The sequence below is a fragment of the Dermacentor variabilis genome, chromosome 8 (genome assembly GCF_050947875.1).
Source record: "Dermacentor variabilis isolate Ectoservices chromosome 8, ASM5094787v1, whole genome shotgun sequence".
Classification (NCBI taxonomy): domain Eukaryota; kingdom Metazoa; phylum Arthropoda; class Arachnida; order Ixodida; family Ixodidae; genus Dermacentor; species Dermacentor variabilis.
The window spans coordinates 91405690-91425227 of NC_134575.1; the positions used below are offsets into that span (position 1 = coordinate 91405690).

General features: G+C 48.6%; 1 protein-coding gene across 1 annotated transcript in view; it reads right to left on the reverse strand.

Moving 5' to 3' along the window:
- fng (Fringe glycosyltransferase) overlaps window positions 1-19538 on the reverse strand; it is a 116007-nt gene that overhangs the window by 48979 nt on the left and 47490 nt on the right. Inside the window, exons 2-5 of the mRNA XM_075702487.1 lie at window positions 11208-11256; window positions 8636-8678; window positions 3525-3584; window positions 467-620 (exon numbers count right to left, since the gene is read on the reverse strand). Of these exons, the coding sequence (XP_075558602.1) occupies window positions 467-620; window positions 3525-3584; window positions 8636-8678; window positions 11208-11256 (306 nt within the window). The remainder of the gene's footprint in view (window positions 1-466; window positions 621-3524; window positions 3585-8635; window positions 8679-11207; window positions 11257-19538) is intronic.

The window sequence follows — 19538 nt, forward strand, 5'->3', positions numbered from 1 at the left end:
GGCGTTCGTGCTGCACTTTTCGTTAATTCTTGCGTCCGTGTTCGGACGCCTGTTTCTTTTTTTTTTTCGGTAACATGAAGGTTTAAGCGCTGCACCAACAGCGACAGACACGAGGGGAAAAAAAATCGCAAGACGTCATGTCACCAATCGTTATTGGCTTGTTTGTGCACGATAACTTCAAACGGAGAGGGTGCGCGGACAGATCTAAGAGAATGTGTTGCTTAACACGCTCTGCGTGCGATTAGTCTTGCGAATTATTCTTTTGACAATTATTTGGCTGCACAAATAACGCTGCCGTACATTCCACATCGGTCCCCGAAAGCAACACTCCTCTTAAAAGCAGTACCTTTCTTTGACTCTTTTCCCCCACTTTTCGCTTAGTACTACGTCTCTGGCCATTTATGTGAGGAGAACCAACTCGGGTCACTCTGTCAAGCCGGTGTCTGTGCAAAGCGGTGCGACGGACCTGCGGCTTGCTGCTGTCCCTGGCGAGGATCTCCAGCGGCTGCCGAATGGACGGCTTGCCCAGGTACCAGTCCTCGCGGGGGTCGTACTCCTGCAACAGCTTCACCAGCCGCGGAACGTTGACGTAGTTGTCGTCGTCGAAGTGGCACATCCACCTGCGAACACGTGCGCGAACAGCGATCCATATAGACAAGTCAGTCCGGCGGAATCCCGCAAGGCGGGCCGGAAAGATTGTGAAAGGAGGAGTTGTCATTCACCCGACAGTAGCACAATGGTATACAAAGGAAACCCGTGAGGCTTCGCAGAAAGAAAGCTAAGCAGTTGAAGAAAAATTGGACTTGGTCCGGGGGGTTGGAAGCCGGATCCAACTGCCTTGTGCTTCGAGTCGTCGATTAATTCGGCTTTGCTCCGCGATCTCCTAGCAACCGGACTATACCTCACATGACGTAGAGCGACTGCCCCATAAATGCGTTAGTTCCGGGTTCGAACGCCGGAACAAACCGATTTTTTTTTAAAGCTGCGATGCTTTTATTCTCTGAGTACGAGCTCCCTTTTTGTAGCGTCGTGCTAAAGACTGGGGGATGAGAATTTTCCCATTCAGCAAACTACTGAGCACAACGTAACCTCTCTGTTACTGGCGTATATGTAATGCACAGATGTGTCGGCAGAAAGCACACAATGGCAATACAAAAAAAGAAGAAATTGGATAGACAATCAACTGTAACAATTCGCTGTGCTACTGGCGTGTATATATATATATATATATATATATATATATATATATATATATATATTGTGCCGATACCACTAAAATTGTTCTGTGTCCTGCTGTTGCCCACACACGTACTTAAGAATTCTAACGTTACCGTTTTGCAGGCAGACGAACGGTTACAAGCTTCTTAATACCTAACAGCTAGAATCATAGATGACTGCAAGAACAGACTTCAGTCCAAAAACGGCATATACACTTTGTGCCTATGGCAAAATGACAATCATGTAAAAATGTAAAGCTGTTTGCACGAAGTCTAGCGTTCAATCTTTCAAAAAAGGGCAGCTAATGAATAAACACATATACAGCTAGGCGTGCAAAGAACGCACAGACAAACTTCTGGTTATAAAATTATCTCGCACATATAAAAATGTTCTTTTCGTAAGCTCCAGCCAATGGTAGAGTTATAACAGGTATAAACCGCGTAGGAATAGACTGGCTTCGCGCTCGAGACATCTCCAATCGTATCAGAACGCACTGCAGATTTTTCTTTTTTTTTTTTTTAAGAGAAAGACAGACATTCGCGCCGACTGCTCCCGTAGATGCCCGACAGAACGTGGCTACCCGTCGAAAGCATCACGCGCTGGAACAAGCTCCCTGAAAGGGCGGCTTCTTTCTTTCTTTCTTTCTTTTTTGCAGACCAGAGAAAAGCGAGAGAGCTCGTAACACGACGAGAAGTTGGCGAAATGATCGGCGTCACCCTCCGTGCAACAAATCGCATAGGCACGCAAAACGCAAGTACAAGACCACCGATTGACGCGTCATATTTTTCTCGGCCATCTTTCAGCCGACGCCTAGGTCCATGACATCATCGATTCATCAGCCTCTACAACACACCGACCCCGAGCTCACGGAGCAGAAGGACACGTGCTGTGTATGTGTGTAACGAAGAGGAGTCAGCAGGCTGCCAATTAAGCGCATGCGCAACGACTCCGTGGGAGCGGCCCTGCTGACACCAGCCGCTGGATATATATAACAAGTGATCCCGTGGCATCTGCCGTTCTGTTGCCCTCCCTGTTTCTCATTCTCCCTAATCTATCTATCTCTCTCCTTCGCCATCAAAAAAAAAAAAAAAAAAAAAGCGCCCCCGGCGGTGCGCTAAACAAGAAGGTTAAAGCCAGGCCGCTCGTTCTCGCCGAGAGCGCACGTGATAAACGACGCGATGCGAGAAAGCAGGGTTCTGCGCGCAGAGAGAGAGAGAGAGAGAGGATGAATATACTACAGAGCCACTGACAGCCGAGCCTCATGAACGGCCACTTTTCTGCGGCTTTCGGAGGGGCCGCCCCGTTGTCATTCTGTATTCGTCTCCCGCGGACCTGACCAACTTTGCAGTTTTATCCTTTCTTTTATCGCTCCCATCTTAACGAACGCGCGAAGACGCTTGGTTCGTTATTTTTCTTTGTTCAATTGAGCAGCTCGCTTATATAGACGACAGGCGCTGTATAGCGGGCGCGGCCTGTCCGGCCGGACAACCGCGCGAAAGAAATTTAGATTGGCTCCCTCAAAAAAAGAAAAAAAAAAGAAAAGAAAAACATTACAGAAAGAAGCGGAAACCTATCACTGGCGCACCCGTGAATCAACGACAGCGACGCGTATTCATTTTTCTTTAATTATCTGCAGAAAGAGTAACGAAGTAACAGAGTGTCTCGGAGGAACTGTCATAAATTATGCGCGAAATTTCGCTCGGCCACATGAAAAGGAGAAAGAAAAATGCTGTCGAGGCCGCCCTCTAGCGGCAGATACGAGCACAAGGAAATGAGAATGATGAAGTATGATTGCTGCCCGGCAAATACCGCTCGAACAGTCCGTGAACACCTCTGAACGTTCTTGTTTTGCTTTATTTCTTCCACTAGAGATTCACAATGTCCAAAGTGATAGGTCAACGTACTTCTATGAGGCTACAAGTTCAAGACGGCAAAAAAGGTAAGAATGAAGTTGGCGCGCGAGTAAGGCGGGTAACCCGACAAACCAGTTGCTTAGTGCTTCGTTTTTTCAGTGTTTGCGTTTTACACCTTTTTTTTTTTTGCCTTTTGTCGGGTGTACTTTCCAATCGATGCAGAGTGGCCAATTCCCCTCGCGGGTACGGGAGCATGCTTCGAGGCAACGACAACAACAAGAAACAACCCGTAACGCAAGAGAGAGCGAACGCTAGAACCTTGGACTTCGAGCTCTGCCACCCTCCAATGACAACAGCATGAACACAAGTAGTTAGCACAAAGTTATTCTTTGCCGCGTGGCAGACGTGCTCGCTGCAGCTAGTATGCAGGACAAATGTACTACATGTACTCACTTCTTGTTGCTGTCGAGGAAGAAGTCTAGCTCGACAGACATCTTGCAGCACAGGGCTTTCCTGCAAACGAGAGAGACAGAAAAGGCAGGAGAAGGGGGTGAATTCACTAGGGAAATACATTTCAGAGTGAATAACTTAAAGCACACATGCACTCTTACAGGTTCCTTACATTTACTGCGTGCGCCACGCATGCAGGCATGCAGCACTCCCTAAATGTTGAAATGAAGCGAAAACGCCGCTGTCGCTGGTAGACATTACGCTTTCACACGGAATACAGCCAATGAATGAGGAGTGAATGAGGACGTATCCGGTGTTCCTGGTATAACCCACAATCGAAACAAAAGTGCGTGTTGAACGAATGCGTGGCAGGAGCTCCTTACCAAAAGCTTATAGTCCAGCCAAAGGAAGACGTCTGCAAGCAAGCCAGCACTTCCATTAGCAGAACACGCGCACGCTGTGGGAGGTGGCGTTAGACGGGAAACTTCGAGAGTCCGTCTTCTTTCGTAAGGGCACTCGTGAGACGTCTAGCGCGATCATCGTTTGTCCTAGAGCACGGTTTTCATTAAACGCGTCCGCCTCCCTATGCCCCTGACGTAACAGTGCACAGGACTTCTGTTGTCTTGCGTGCGCTGGACAGAACCCCACTCGAGAGGTAGGTAGCCCTGTGAGGTAGTTCGCCCACACTCGGCCATATTGTACAACACGACACGTGTACAGCGAGCTTTCCTGAATTCGAAGATACAAAAAAAAAGACACTAAGCAGGGACAAAGAATAGGCAGTTAATAGAACAAACAGAAACAAGTTAAGCTTCAGTGTTGACAAAGACAACAGGGTCGGTTGGTGCGTTGTTTCCGAATCCATCGTGGCTTCAGCGCGAAGGCACAAGAGACAGTAGTAGTAGGCAAGAACAAGCATTCAACATCTAATGATAGTTTACTGCTCAGATTTACAGAGAGAGAGAGAGAGAGAGAGAGAGAGAGAGAGAGAGAGAGAGAGCAATGAGAGAAAAGCCAGGACGTCAACCAGACGAGCGCTCATCCGATTTGCTACACTGCGCTGCGGTAAAGTTAAAAAAGGAATACCAAGGGGATTTCCAAGTTTACAGAAAATTTCAGAGCTGAAAAAGCTTCTCCGCCTGTCTCGAAAACAAGGCCTACTAAGCGGAATTTCACATCGTTACATTACGCGTTGTGCAGAACGCGTCGAACCTCGCCCAGATACGCGTCGAAAGCCAGGAAGTACGCGCAGTAAACTTTCAGTTGTTGTCCAGCCGCTCGGTTTTTTGTCTACCCTGCCTGTCCAGTGCGCAGAAACCGCAATGGATTTTCACTCGCAGCCAAAGCCAGTGGCTTCGCTGCGCGTACAGAGTTGGCAGACAATGGCCGCCCCGCCCACAACTTGCGCAGCCACGCGGTATCTCTGAACCCCAACGCATGCGCAGAGCGGTCAGCTATTGCCTCATTAGCGAGCCCGCGCTGCGCGCTCATTTTACTCGTAAATTCGGCCGGAGGCCCATTCGAAAGCGGAGGTCTATTCTGGAGAGGACGAAAAACAACAAAGTACAACCGCGCAGCGTAACGAGCTGTGGGCAGAGAAAGTACGAGCGTTCCGGCGAGTCGAATGACTTTCGACTCGAAAGACAAGGCCGCGACGGGTGGCTTCGACGACGAGCTTAGGAAAAAAAAAAAAGAAAGAAAGCTTCGTGAAAAACGAGGTCTGGCTGTTCCCTTTCTATTCTCTCTCGCTGCCTCGAGCTCGGTGCGCGCAGCGGGAATCCAATCTCGCCGGGCCATCGCGGCGCGCAAAGACATCCGGTTGTGTGTCGCCGCGCGCTAGCGCGCTCCAAACTCAATACAATCGTGCTTCGGCGCGCGGGTTGCATACCCCTCCGCCTCCGCAACCCGAGACGCCGGCAGGTCCCCCTCCTACCGACCTCCTTCCACCGTGCAGCCTTTGCCGACTTGGAGCAGGACGCAAGTAAACAGGCCCCAGTGCAGCGCGAAGGAACACGCACCCAGCTTGCACGCGGTATACCCTCGGGTTTGATGGAAGCACAAAACGACAGTGTACGGGCAAGTCGCGGAGCAATCGGCGGCTGCCTGCCTGCCCGCGTGCGTGCGTGCGTTGCCGAGGTCGGTGAGCAGTGGACCGCGCACGACGCACTCGTCAAAAGAGAGTGACACGCGGCAGCAGCGGCCCCGCACGCACGACGGTGGCTCGCTTCCAGTCGGAAGGAAGAGAACGATTATTGGTTACCGCTCTCGTCTCGCCTCGCGAGCACAGTATATATGCCGCAATGGGACTCGTGTAAACGTGCCTGCCACGTTCGAATTTTACCCCACAGCATTACGCGCAAACTGCGGGTGTGAAAATAGGGACCTTTGGAAATGGCGAGCTCCAGCGGCTTGGCCGTATACGCGAAAGCCCAAACGGCGCTTAGTTACCTTTGTAATTGCGTTGAGTTTTTTTTTTCTTCCTTTATTTTTTGTGCGCACGCACTTTGGCGCCCCTTTAACCTTATGCCACCAATTTACAAAGACTTCGTAATGTTACACGAATCAAGTCGCGCCTTTTCTCAAAAGTGCGATTAGCGCGCTTGTAAGAAAACGGAACTATACCCCACGGACTCACTTTTTTCTTTCTTTTTCCTGGCTAATACTTTGGGACAACCGGTGCTTCAGTAACCGAGCTTCGCGCACTTCAAAGCCAATGAGCAGTAATGCAGACCGACCGCGGTCTCGGATCAAGAGAGCTGTAAATCTCGGCTCTGTGACCTTTACGCGTGTTGGGATGGCACGCGATTACATACGGTACGTTCGCGCGGAAAGAACTAACACGACGCAAATGACTGCGAAGGACCAAGGACTTCACGGGGTGGGGCTCAAAGTTTCTCGGAACCGGAGGGTGAAAAAGACGCTTCACGGACACATATAGCCGAGCAATCGCGCACTGCGCGCCGACACCCGCCATTTGCCATCCGCGATGTTTTTTTTTTTTTTTTTTCGTACACGCCGCCACATGCGCGCTGTTTCGCCCGCCAGAAAACAAATCTCTCCCCCCCCCCCCCCCGCCGACTTCGAAGACGAGGCTCGCGCGCGGCGCGTGGGAATGAATCGGGGGTGGCGAGGAGCAGTGCCATTGCCTTTCTTTCCGCAACACCGCGCAATTACTCCGGCTCCGGAGACGGGTTCGTTTTCCCGGCCGTGGACTCGGCAGAGACATCGTCCTGGGTACAAAGCAGATGTACTAGTGACAGATGCTTGCAGGAGTGACTGCCTGTCGAACGTTTAACTCCCATTTTTTTGCGAGTTCTTCTGGTCCCCAATGGAATACGCGGGCTACTTTCTCCGGAGGAGTACGTCTCACTCTGTTTCAGTCGACGCAGTGCGAGCGTACTATATATACAACTGCGTGCGGGAACTTGCGAGAAATTAAATCGCTCGTCGTCATCATAATCAACTTATTTCGTGTCAATTGATAGACGAAAGCCACTGCCAGCGATCTCCCATAACCGCTGTCTAGCGCAAGCTGACACCGCTATATATGCATCCAACATGCTTCACTGCGGCCCGCCGCGGCATATACATGGTATACATAGCTCATCCACTATGGAACTGCGTCGCTCAGCACGAGGTCGAGGGTTCGATCCCGGCCGCGGCTGCCGCGTTCCGATAAGAGGGTGGAAGGAAAAATAAAAGACCGTGTACTTGGATCAAAGCGCAGGTTAAAGAAACCTTGCTGGTCAAACGTGATCCAGACTTCCGTCACTACAACGTGTCTCGTAATCAATCAAATTGTGGCTTCAACAGGTATAAAACCCCACAATTTGACTTCTTAGTCGCATTACACGACCTCGTCTATGTTTGCTTGAATTTGATACCCATTCTGCTACCCTATAGTAGCGTACACCGGTTACCTGTTTTGCCCATTATACATGACGTGCCAAACTCCGCTTCCTCTTAATTTCAGCCGCAATGCCAGCTATATACACCGGCTTACTCTGAAATCCACAGCGCGGTATTCTTCTTCAACTCACACCACTGCCATTTCTCGCCCTACCAAGCGCTGCGCGGCGTTTACTTCCTCCTCGAATTTCTTTCCCATTTTCCGAGTTTCAGCTGCACAAGTTAGTAACGGTATATAGTGCATTCATTGAAACATGGGAACACCGGATGTTCAATACGGAAGAATTGTCGCAACCCACTTTCTGTTTAAACTAAAATAAGAGAACATCCGCAATCCTTTTTAAAGGGGCACTAAAGCGAAACAATAAATCAGGTTAGACTAACGAAGCATTGTTTGAGAACCCTGCAGGCAGACATTTAAGAAAATAGTTTGATTATTAGATGAGCAAATGAAAGTCGAAGAATCAGTATTTGAGTTTCGCGCCGAAACGCCAGCGCCGGTACGTCAGCGTGACGTCAGGGATTCCAAAGTATGTTTTCGCATTTGGGCCGCGTTGGCTAGATAAAGGTTCCCGAAGCTTGCCATGTTTAATAGTTGGTTCCTTTAGAACACAATGTAGTCAATCTGTACCGCTTTATATAATTAGTAGGCCCTAGAAGATGCCATCAAAATCCAAGACGTCACAGCCCCCAGGTGCGGGAACTTAAGTAGGCGTCGCCACCCGTATTTCGTTCTTGCGCTTTTTCTGTTTTAACAAACGTCTTATCGTTGTAAGAGTGGTGTTTTTGGTGTTTTATAACGGTCATTTACTGATGCAGAAGAAATCATTTTTTCACTTTAGTGTCCCTTTAAGTTTTCTATGTGCAAAAGTGGGGCGAACTGAAGTGGTTCTGCGAATCTCAACGCGCTACGTTTCCATAAAATGTCGTCGTTATAGAATTCAGACAGCGCCGGTGTGTAAAATAGCGCAAAACGCTCACATCTTTATCAACTAATTGAGAGCCTGCCGAGGCCAGCCACAATACCCGTGTAAGAACAAGCACGTACGTACGCTTTCTCTCTCTCTCTCTCTCTCTCTCTCTCTCTCTCTCTCACACACACACACACACACACACACACACACACACAGCCTTCCTTCATTTCACATGAGAAAAGCTGTCGCTGAGCGGCGCAGCAACAAATGGCTCTGCGCCAGGACACGTACCTGTTGTGCGACGATGAGCAGTTGGTGTTGATGAGGTGACCGTCTGAAACGGAACAGGACAAGGAAAATTACGAGGCAACGCTATTGACGCGAGCTGTGGGAACTAAGACTGCGGTTCCCACGCCAGTGCGACAATTCTACGGGGAAAAAGTTGCGCCGAAATTAATAGCATCGCGCAGACTCGAGGGCCTCTTTGAGAACGTCCCTGAGGCAGAGCGTATTCGTAAGGGCTTGTTTTATTCTTGAGGCTGCGCTGTCAGCTAAGCGCATCGCTTGACGCACTCAGCGTATATTACGTTTTCGCTCCCGAGTGGCCGCTACGGATGCGATGGTTACGACAAAATTGGACTGTCTGAAATTGTCAAATTATTTTCGTTCACTAATCCGAGCGTGCGGCTCCTTTTCCCCCAAAAAATCCGCCTATATTGTCTTGTCGCTCCCTCTAATTTCTTTTCCTTTGTACTTTGAAGTTATGCTTAGCGTTGACATTGACTCTCACTTCTGGTAAGCAGAAAGGCGCTTATCTGAAGCCGCCGGTGTGTCATATGTGCCTCCTAGATAGGTTATCAAAAAACAATATATCTTCAACAGCAATGTTCTAGTGCTTGCACTGGCTAGTGTCTTCTTGTCTGAAGCCTCTTGACTGTCATATATCTGATTACCGAAATAAAGAAAGAAAAGGCGGGAAAGAGACCAAGGTGCGCATCGAAATCTTGGAGGCAGTAGCTGTCATTCTCCAGACAGATGACGATTGACAGATGGCGCCACAATACTGCACGCACGCTTCACCAATGTGCGTACTATCTGCGCCTTGTTTGGGCCACTTCCTTCAACTTGCAAGTGAAGCTGCCATAGCTGAGAAAGAGCACGGACGCGTCAGCGGCGCCGTGTGCAACGGATAACTGAACTTTTCTTTACCGCAGGTGATCACCGTCATACTTATGCAAAGGATGTCGACTTTCTATATTTTGCTCTGCGAATCATATTGAACAATAAATAAATAAAGTGTTGACAGTCACTTCAGCCTACGCTAAAGAGGACGAAGGCGAAAGCCTAAGCGCTCACGAGACATTAATTAAATCACTTGACATTCTCATTCGAATGCATTCTTACTTCATATTACTTTTCTCCTACTAAAGGCCGTAGGTTCGAGTACCTTAACTTTACCCGAATTAAATTTGGCTCAATTAACCCCAAAGGTCCTGGGTTCGAGTGCCTTAATTAAATATATCTTAATTAACTGTACCTTAATTAGCACCGAAGGTCGCGGATACAACTCCCACAATTTTGATGCCATAACGCCGGACAATGAATTTGTCGACCCATGAGGCACTTAAATCTTTCGCCGTAATAAGCAATGCGTGAGTGTATTGTACCGTTATCAGACGTCCGTTTACTGGCTATGGCCTTAATAGAGCCCTAACATGCGTCTATGTTCTCCAAGTTGAAGGAAATGTACCACACGCTTCTCGCAAGGAATGACACTTTGTAATTACGACAGCTGTGAAAACTCTACGCGGCAGGTATAAAGTATATAGACGAGTAATATATATATATATATATATATATATATATATATATATATATATATATATATAGTCAGCGGCACCACAAATGCGCGGCTCTGTAGGGATCGAAGTGCTTCAGGCTTGGAAATTGTGTTTAGCCTTTGGGCTTTCCACCGGCCCCTGCTAAGTCCGGTGCAAAATAGGCCTCTTCATAGATATTTTCGTTTGACAGCAAAGCTGGTCTCGCAACGCCATTATACAGAGCAAAATTTGATGACGTCATGTAGCGGTAGGACTATAGGTACGATAACCACAAAAAAAAAAAAAAAAGTTAACAAGGACTCTTTCGGCCGCGATCGCGTGCGGTAGCCGCAGCCAACACAGGTAGGCGCGAGTCAGCGTATTCTGCACAGTCACGACGCATCCATTATCCGCGGGTATCGAGAACGAAACTAGTTCGAATAAAGAAATATTACAGTAAATTATTTAGGGCGCCCTGACTCTTGCCAATATATTTTCTAGGGTGAATTAGGGGGCTTAGAACTTCATTTAAGGAAAAAAAAAAAAAAAAGAAGAGAGACAAGTCGGAAACGCCACTTAAGCACTCTTCTAGGTTTATTACGCAGTGTTCTTTGTCGCAACGAGCATTATTTAAGATCGACGTTCACCCTGGAACAATTCCGGAATTTGGAAACGGAACGCACTGATTTCTTCCGTGGTTGATGTTACGCTTGGTCAAGTTTCTGACGCTACTTTTCTGTACGTAACTGTATTGCATCCACAGCTATAACGTGCGATTATTCCGTAGCGTTATTTTCTTGCGAAGTAAATGTGTAACTACTTCTTAAATCCTGTGTTAGTTTCTCTGCCGTCGAGATCAGGGTTGCCTTTTTTGACTTGGTATTTTTTTTACGCACTTTTATTGGAAAATTATATAGCTCTCAGGGATGCACGCAGAATGTTTTCTTCTGAGAATTGATATTTGAGCAAGATAATAGGTTACTACGTGGATTAAAGGTCGACTTTTAAATGCGCATGCAAACAAACAAACAAACACGACTCACTTGTTTTGAGCTGGTACAGCGGGTCCGCCGCATCCGTGAAGAAATACGTCTGAAAAAAGCAGAAGGGGAAACGCAGACATGAGAAAAAAAGGTGCGGATGCGCTTAGCGTAAAATTTCCAGAGTTAGACATGTAATCGCTTGACGAAAGAAAAAAAAAATAATTACGGGGTTTTACGTGCCAAAACCACTTTCTGATTATGAGGGACGCCGCAGTGGGGGACTCCGGAAATTTCAACCACCTGGGGTTCTTTAATGTGCATCTAAATATAAGTACACGAGTGTCGTCGCATTTCGCCCCCATCGAAATGCGGCCGCCGTGGCCGGGATTCGACCCCGCGAACTGGCGCTCAGCAGCCCAACAGCATAGCCACTGAGCAACCACGCCGGGTGACCGAAAGAAATTTCGGACGTTAACTTTTGGTGCGTAGGTCACTTCAAAAATGTCACGTGCTTCCACCATACAAAACCAAAACTCGGCTCGTCCTTAGAGTCGTTTGATACGACGCTATGCCTACGTGCGCTAGTATTGCAAAGCAATGAAAAGAAGAAAAAAAAAGCCAGGGACGCATTCAGTTCGTCAATTGGACAAAGTGTCCGTGGTCTTTCTTGTAACACTCAATGCGAGGGCTGATCAAGGGCATTAACGATACTAGGTGTCATTGAGATTTCAATGGTAATCCGCATCAGCTGTTGTTTGTATTTCGGCATTTCGTGTTAACGGTGTAGTGCATAAACATAACCATTGCATGTAATTACGCGTTGCATATGATTCAAACGAAGACAATTGTACGCACCGTATTTAGTTCTAATGCCTTTAAATAATCACTTCACGAAAGCTTTGATTCACGTAGATTCCAGCATGTGCGTTGGGTCGGCATATATATATATATATATATATATATATATATATATATATATATATATATATATATATATATATATATATAACATCTGACTCTCTCTTTTAGTTCTTTCCATGTATTTTAGCCTCTTGTTCTGTCGCCTTATAATCGTCTGGTTTTCAATGAGTGTTTTCGATAGTGCCCCGTGATTACCCCCAATAACACCAGCTTTCGTCGAACCATCGACCTCATACCACGTCTTAAAATGGCGACACCAAGAGGCAGCTGACAAATTGAACGGCTACCGTCAGCCTCCTAGAAAAGCAGCCGGCTTGTCAGCATCGACTTTCTCAGAACACAGCGATGTCGTAGACAGGGAAACAGGCAAAAGCAAGCAGCCACTTAGTCGGCTAGGCAGTTTTATTTTCTCTGTCTGTCTCTTATTATCTCTGAATTCAAAGGGGAGATCGAATTGCTCACAGAGGCGTCTCAACATGAAAAAAAATGAAGAAACACAGAAGAAGGTGACATTGCGTGTGTCCGGCGCAAAGCGAATCAATTAACATTCAGCGCGGCCGCATTTACTGAAGTAAAAATAAAGAAGAGCAAAGAGCAAAGAGCGGAAGATAGTGACTGGTGTGTGCAATACCCGACAACGCACCGGTCCAGACGTTTCTCGATGGATTACAGTGAAGTCCAGAGAATAACTTTCTTTGATTTGTCTTCTTCTTCTTCAAGATGTGGTTGCAAAGACCAGAAGCATACGAGACAAGAGTGACTGAACGTTTAAGAAACCAAGGCAACTCCTTCTTCGAGACCAGTATCTTGTTCTTTCGTCCTTTCTTTTTTTCTCCTTCCTTCTTTTTCTTTTCATCTTGAACTGGCCTGCCAAAGGGCCACTCTTTCGAGAAGTTGCCGCGTACGTGGACCGTGGCAGGATTGAACAGGTTTGAAAACGCCGGGACTGGCTGCGATCCTCCTCACACTGCTGCAACTTCGTCCACGTACACGATGTGCACATCGCCTGCGGCCACGAAGCTGGCAAAGCAGAGATCTCTCTCTCTCTCTCTCTCTCTCTCTCTCTCTACATCCTGAGCAGGCAATAGCTATTCAGAGAGAGATACACGTACGAGAGACATCCATTACGCGATTCCAGAACGTGCTTAGATATATACGTTCGCGACACAGGGCTCGGATCGAAGGAGCGCTTCGCGGCTGTGGCGTTTCCGATCGCACGTGATTCATCACCAAATTGCAGCGAGAGACAAGACTTAAAAAAAGGAAGAAGAAGGATATAATAGTAATAATAAAGAAAAAAAGAAGCGGGGTATAGATAACATCGGTGTGGGCATTCCGGCACGATTGGAGAGGGCGGAATGTCACACGGTTGGGCCGGAGACCACTCCAGCTGGTCCGTCAGCGGCGTTCGGGGATCGAGGGTTCGTTGAAAACGTGCGCAGCAAACGACGCGGTGTCCTTTTTTTTTTTTCGTTTCGGTATACGCAATACGTTCGAAAGCTACAGAAATGGAGAAGTTAGTGTGGGGATTTCTAACGCAGTTAGGTTCAGGCCAAGTGCAGGTGCTGCTATGACATTGCACGTATATATAGCAACATGGCTCGGCAGAAGCGCGTGCTGAAAGGCACGTTAGGCGTGCCAGATTGTTTAGACGCTTACAGTCACACAGGCGCACCGCTTATAACGAACTCTCGCATAACGCGAACATACGCGCGTGCGCAAACAACACCGAAGTCGGAGCACGCATTATACAAGGAGGACATCGATAACGGTCACAGCAACAAAAGCAGTGATGGATTCGGGCATATATAATATGGTACGCAGTGATAATGCACGGCGATACGGCGGTCTGAAAGAACAGCGCTACAAGTTCACGTCTTCGAACCAACCGCGAGATGGGCGGTCCTGCTGCTGCGAGGGGACGTTGCAGTCTCCTCGTGCCCCGACTTCTTACATGCATGCTTTCTCTCTCTCGCAACCGCTTTCACCGTAGAAGGCAGCATAGAAAGAAGCAGTAAGAAAGCAATAACGAAACTGACCAGTATCAAAACCAATTCCGGCACATGGCTATTATCGGCGGCGCTTCTTCATTACGCACCGCCCGACAAACGAGCAGGCAGCGGTTCCGTAAACCGAAGCAACGATTAAAAGCGACCAACGCGAGCACCTTGAGCGGGCAGCGCATTCCTTCCTTTATCGGCCGAACGACTCCTCAAGCGCCAAAAATATGGGCACTTGGAGCGCGCTCCCGCGCCGCAGCGCGCAGTTCCCACCCATTAATACGAAGGCATGCATCGCGACCATCGGAGGATGAAAGAAACAACCGAGGCAGAGAAGAGAGAACTAAAAATGACGAAGGAGCTCTTGCAGCCGATAGATATTGTGTGTGTGTGTGTGTGTGTGTGTGTGTGTGTGTGTGTGTGTGTGTGTGTGTGTGTGTGAGAGAGAGAGAGAGAGAGAGAGAGAGAGAGAGAGAGAGAGAGCGAGAGAGAGAGATTACGAAGGAGAAGAAAGAAGAGCGGGACCTTATACGAGGGTCCAACTAACGAGCGCTAATGGCGCCAGATAGCTGCGGACAACCGAGTGGAGAGGAGGGAGAAATTAAACGATAAGAGCGACGGCGGCAGCCAAAGCCAGGAAGAGGGGAAAGAGGGCAAGACGTTTTCGGTAGGCGATAAGGGCGCGATGGGAGGGGGGGGGGTCCAATGGCCGCTGTGTATAAATGATGAAACCAGTTTATTTGCGGCCGGTTCGGCCGTTAGACGGAGCGGCTGTCGCCCCACTCCACCGCCGGTCAGCGAGAATGCCACGCGCGTACGTTTGAGGATGTGCTTGTGCCTCGCTCACCCACTCGCCCCTCCCTTATCAGTTTTCCCACCGACGCGAGAAATGCCGAAGACCGCAGAAGCCTGTCTCGTACACATAGTGTTCCCGCCTTTGTATGTATGTAGCTGTGTAGCGTCAAGGTTTCCGGAGCTTCTTCAAGTAGCTGCATGACCGTGCTTTTCTTTATTTCTGTAGCTCAAATGTTGTGGAAAACGGATAGAGATCGGCCCCCTTCTCTTTATGAAGCCTCATCTGGGCTGCGAATTCATCACACGTCGCCCACCAGCCGCGACGATCTCTGTGAGGACCTCCGAGCTGGGCGAAGAAACGAAGAAGAAGAAAAAATGTCATTCAATCTCGACCGTGTCATGATAATATACAGGCGACACCTTAGCCTTTCTTTCTCCCTCTCTCACACGCACGCACTTTCCTTTTAAAACGAATAAACACAAGATAGCACTCGCGTTCTCCATACACTGCGCCGGCTTTGGCATCGGTACGCGAGAAAGCGCGAATTGGAACACACGACGGGAATATACGCAAAACGCCGCCATCATCAAGAGCTCTGAACAGATCGACTGCAGGAGGATTACCACTGCCCTGCTACTTTTTGAGCCAACACACGCCAAGAAACGTCTTAGTCTTATCACGCCACCTATAATCCTCTGTCCCTTTAGACTGCGTTTCTCTTCTCTATATAGGCGCCCAATTTGGAATAATCTTAATACATCAGTGAGAGTGACATCGATTGGAGATGCTGTCCCGGCTATTGGCCTGGCGTGCCATTCGACGTGCTGGGTGACACAAGCTCCTAGGAAATGGAACACTTCACCTGCCTCGAAACAGTCATATCTCGAAGCCGCGAAAGGCAAGAACATCGCTCAAATGTTGATTGTTACGCTGTTCGCCCATCGAAAAATCCCGCTCGCACGACTTTTTCTAATCCCGAGCCCACAGAAGGAAAAATTACCGGCTTTAAACGCAAGTTCGGTGACTCCTTTCATATTAGCGCTCCGTGTACACAGTGAGAATCACATAAACACGCAAGCGACATGCAAACATACCCAAGGTTGCGCGTATATACTACGATAATTTCGATAAGACTATTCGGGAAGTGTCATTAAGGCCTAATTAATTAAATTAACTTATGAGGTTTTACGTGCCGAAAATCATTAAGGCCTGCATACCTTAGCACTTCACGAGTATTAGGGGGTTTGCCTGTTGCACCACGCGCTAAATGGTCTGCCCTAGTCCAGTTTTCCCCTCGCAATATCAATCGGAATATCGTCTACCGGCGTTTGCTGCCGTCTTCCTATCTCTTGACGTGACGCCTATCATATTCCTTCATACACTTTCGCCGTTGCGCGGTCCTTAGCTTGCTTCCAGCTAGCTTCGAACTGGCGCACAAAAGGAATTTCACGATGTGCGTAATGCCAACCCGTGTTACGCCTCAGCGACAACAACGTAAGCAGAATTGTACGGTGCTTATAGAGTGATGCAACCAGTAGTGCAATGACGTAGTACGTTGTGCTAGCAACGCAACAACTTACACGACACGCGAAGCTTTGAAGAAAACACAGATTGTATTTTGCGATGATGCTAATATAGTAGAAAGGGTGGTTTGATTTATGCTGGTTGTAGCAGGTACTCGTAGGAAAGTTTACCGGATGAAATGGGGCTAAAAGGTGTAGCGTTAAGCAGTGGTACGTAGTAAATACTCAGAAGATGCATATATATGGCCACAAATATTGCAGACAGCTAAGAAAACATTTCCTTTCTTTTTCTATGCGACCTCCTGGATGGCACTTTATGCAATGCAACTCCAAAATTTCCAGTTAAGCAAAGAGCCTGTGCGTTTCACCACGGCCATTGTGTAGCGTTGCAAATACGTTGAACACGAATAATCGAATGCGCTGCTTCAGCCTTCGCTAATTACTTCATTCAATGACTGCCTTAGTTTAAGTGCCAAATCGTCGTAATTAAATTGAAGGGTAGAACATCCCGAAACTCAACCGAAAACTTAAAAAAAGGGGAAAAGAACCAGCACGCCCCAGTAACTGACTCCGGATGAATTTTGTAAGCGAGCGTCTTCTGCATTTCGCCTCCGTCGAAACGTGTGTGGCGAGGCCATAAAACGAACCTGCGACTTTGTTATCAGGAGCAGAATGTCACAGCCACTGACCACCACAGAGGAGGGCTCCAGATTAAGCTTGACCATCCGGGGTTCTTTAAACAGGCATCCCAGCCATCTTGCACTCCACCTACATCGGCACGCAACCGCGGTCGGTCTGCACTTCGCCCATCCTCGTCCGCTCGACTGCGCTACTCGTGTCACCGAACCCACTTCAACGAGCAACAGCAAAACCACCGGAGTAAGGCGCAGAAATAGCCGCTTCGTCAGAACCGGACGCATAATACATCGGCTCCGCTGCCTGCACTAAGTTTTATCAGGTTCGCTTGTCGGCCGGCGCTTTAATGGACTGGTCGGTTGGGTGACGGCGCCCCGATAATGGGGGCGTTTGGGCCGACACGGCGACAAGATGCGGCCTTTGATGGGCGGCCGATTTTGAAATCCCCGTCGCTCGTGTAACGACCCACGCCAGCCCAAACCAAACAGCAATGTAAGACCCCCGTAGAAGCAAGAAGCGCGTATCTTGCAACTGGTCAAGCGGCTTGTCCAGCCTTTCGCGTTTCGTCCGCGTGTATATAGAGAGACTTGTCGTTCCGGCTTCTGAACTGTAGTTCTGTCGTTCGAGGCGCTCAGAAGTTTCACATGAGAATTTCTTATCTATACACTGTTTTGAAGTCTTCAGATGTCATGTGGAAGTTGGGGGGGGGGGGGGCAAGTACGTGCACGACAAATGATTTCCGTTTCATATACATTAATGCTTTGTGCTGTCGTTTCCATTTACTGGTTTTGAGAGTCCGCGGTATTTCGCAAACCTTTCGCAATTGAAGTAACAGCAGCCAGGACACGGAAACAAATGGTAGCGAAGTGAACTTGAAAAAGAAACACAAACAGCTCGACAAAGCACATGTGAAAATGTGGTCGCGAGAGAGACAGGCTCAGAATTAACGTTCTACGTGCTTCCTTGTCTCCCGTTCACGTTCAGCAGACAGTCAAATGCGTCCTGCGATTGCTACACATTACGGACGCTCACAGTCAAGCACAGACATCTCCAGAGCGGATATGACGAAGGAAACGACGAACTCTGCTTTCGTCTGCGTTGCGTAATGTTTACGGGCGGCCAGCGATAACAAGCAGCGCTAGGCTTGGCGCAGCAAGAGCAACAAACACGTGACTTTCGCTGACGTCAGTGACGTTAACGTTTTTGGGCTCTGCTTCATAACAAATCCTATATTTACGCCGCGTACGATCGCCGTGGCTGGCTCACTCCTATTTTGTTTCCCGTTCACTTCGACGCGTTTCTCAAGGATAAACAGGTCTCTTTGCTAGATTCCTTATAGTTGTTGCACCAACACTGAGATGCTGGCAAGTTTTCAGTAGACTCGTGACACTTGTTAACGTGTGTTAAGCGCAGTTATTTTCAATGTCTGCCGAATATAGCACGACATATGTACGTCGTTACTGCGATCAACAGAACAACTACCTTTCGTGTTTTTTTTTTTTTTCAGAACAGATCCGACACTAGAGGCCGTAATCTTATATATACCGACTGCATCTGATCTGACCGCTCAAAGGAACGTACGCACTACAGAGAAACTGAAGTTCAGCTGTGTTTTGTAGACTAAGCTTTTAAAATAGCGCAAAAGACACTTTTGTATTGAGAGGCTTTAAAAAAAACATGTGGGTGGCGACGCACCAGATCACCCTGACGTCATCAACTTTGGTGGCGCCTGCTCGAGCCTGTATTTTCTTTAACGGTAAACGTGGACGATATACACTGCATACTAAAGGAGCCAAAGAATAAGCATCGCCAGTTTCAAGAACGTTTACCGCGCCACAACGGCTGAAATACGGGAAAATACTTCGAAATCCGTGACGCCTGCGCTGACGTCACCGGCGCCAGGGTTTAGGAGCCAAATGCTCCTCATGGGGTCTTCAACGGTTAAATAAATGACGATGACGAACTCAACAGATCTCACGCCATTCCACTGTTCCGTATGTCCCTTAGAAAGAGGTCTAGAGCTTCGAGAACAACGGGGAAAAAAGGGCGCGGCATTTCTCCGAGCGCGCGGGCCCAGCGCGACGTCCGTTTCCCGCCAAAAAGCAAATACCGCGGGCTTTCGTAGCGTTCGACCGCCTCTCCTCAAGCATCGAGCGCGCGCGCGCCAAATGCGCGAAACAAGGGCTCGGAAGCATCTCTCTCTCTCTGTAAGCTGCGGGCGCGCCAGAGGCACACGTCCCCCTCTCCCGATGGCTCGTACGAGATGCCGCGAAACGCGCCACCCGCCTCCGCCACGCGGGCCGCGTGCACGCATGTCGATCTCAGCGCCCGCATTCTCTCTCTCCACGTGCACGCAACGCAGGCAGGCAGGCAGGCCGCGAGCGGGGCAACGCGACACCGCTGGGAAAACGCCCGCAGCAGTCAAACCGCGCTGGATGTAGACACACCGACGCGGCTACGGCGCGACGACTTGGCGCGACGCGGTATGACGAGGGGAGTCGCTCTGGCAGTCGCT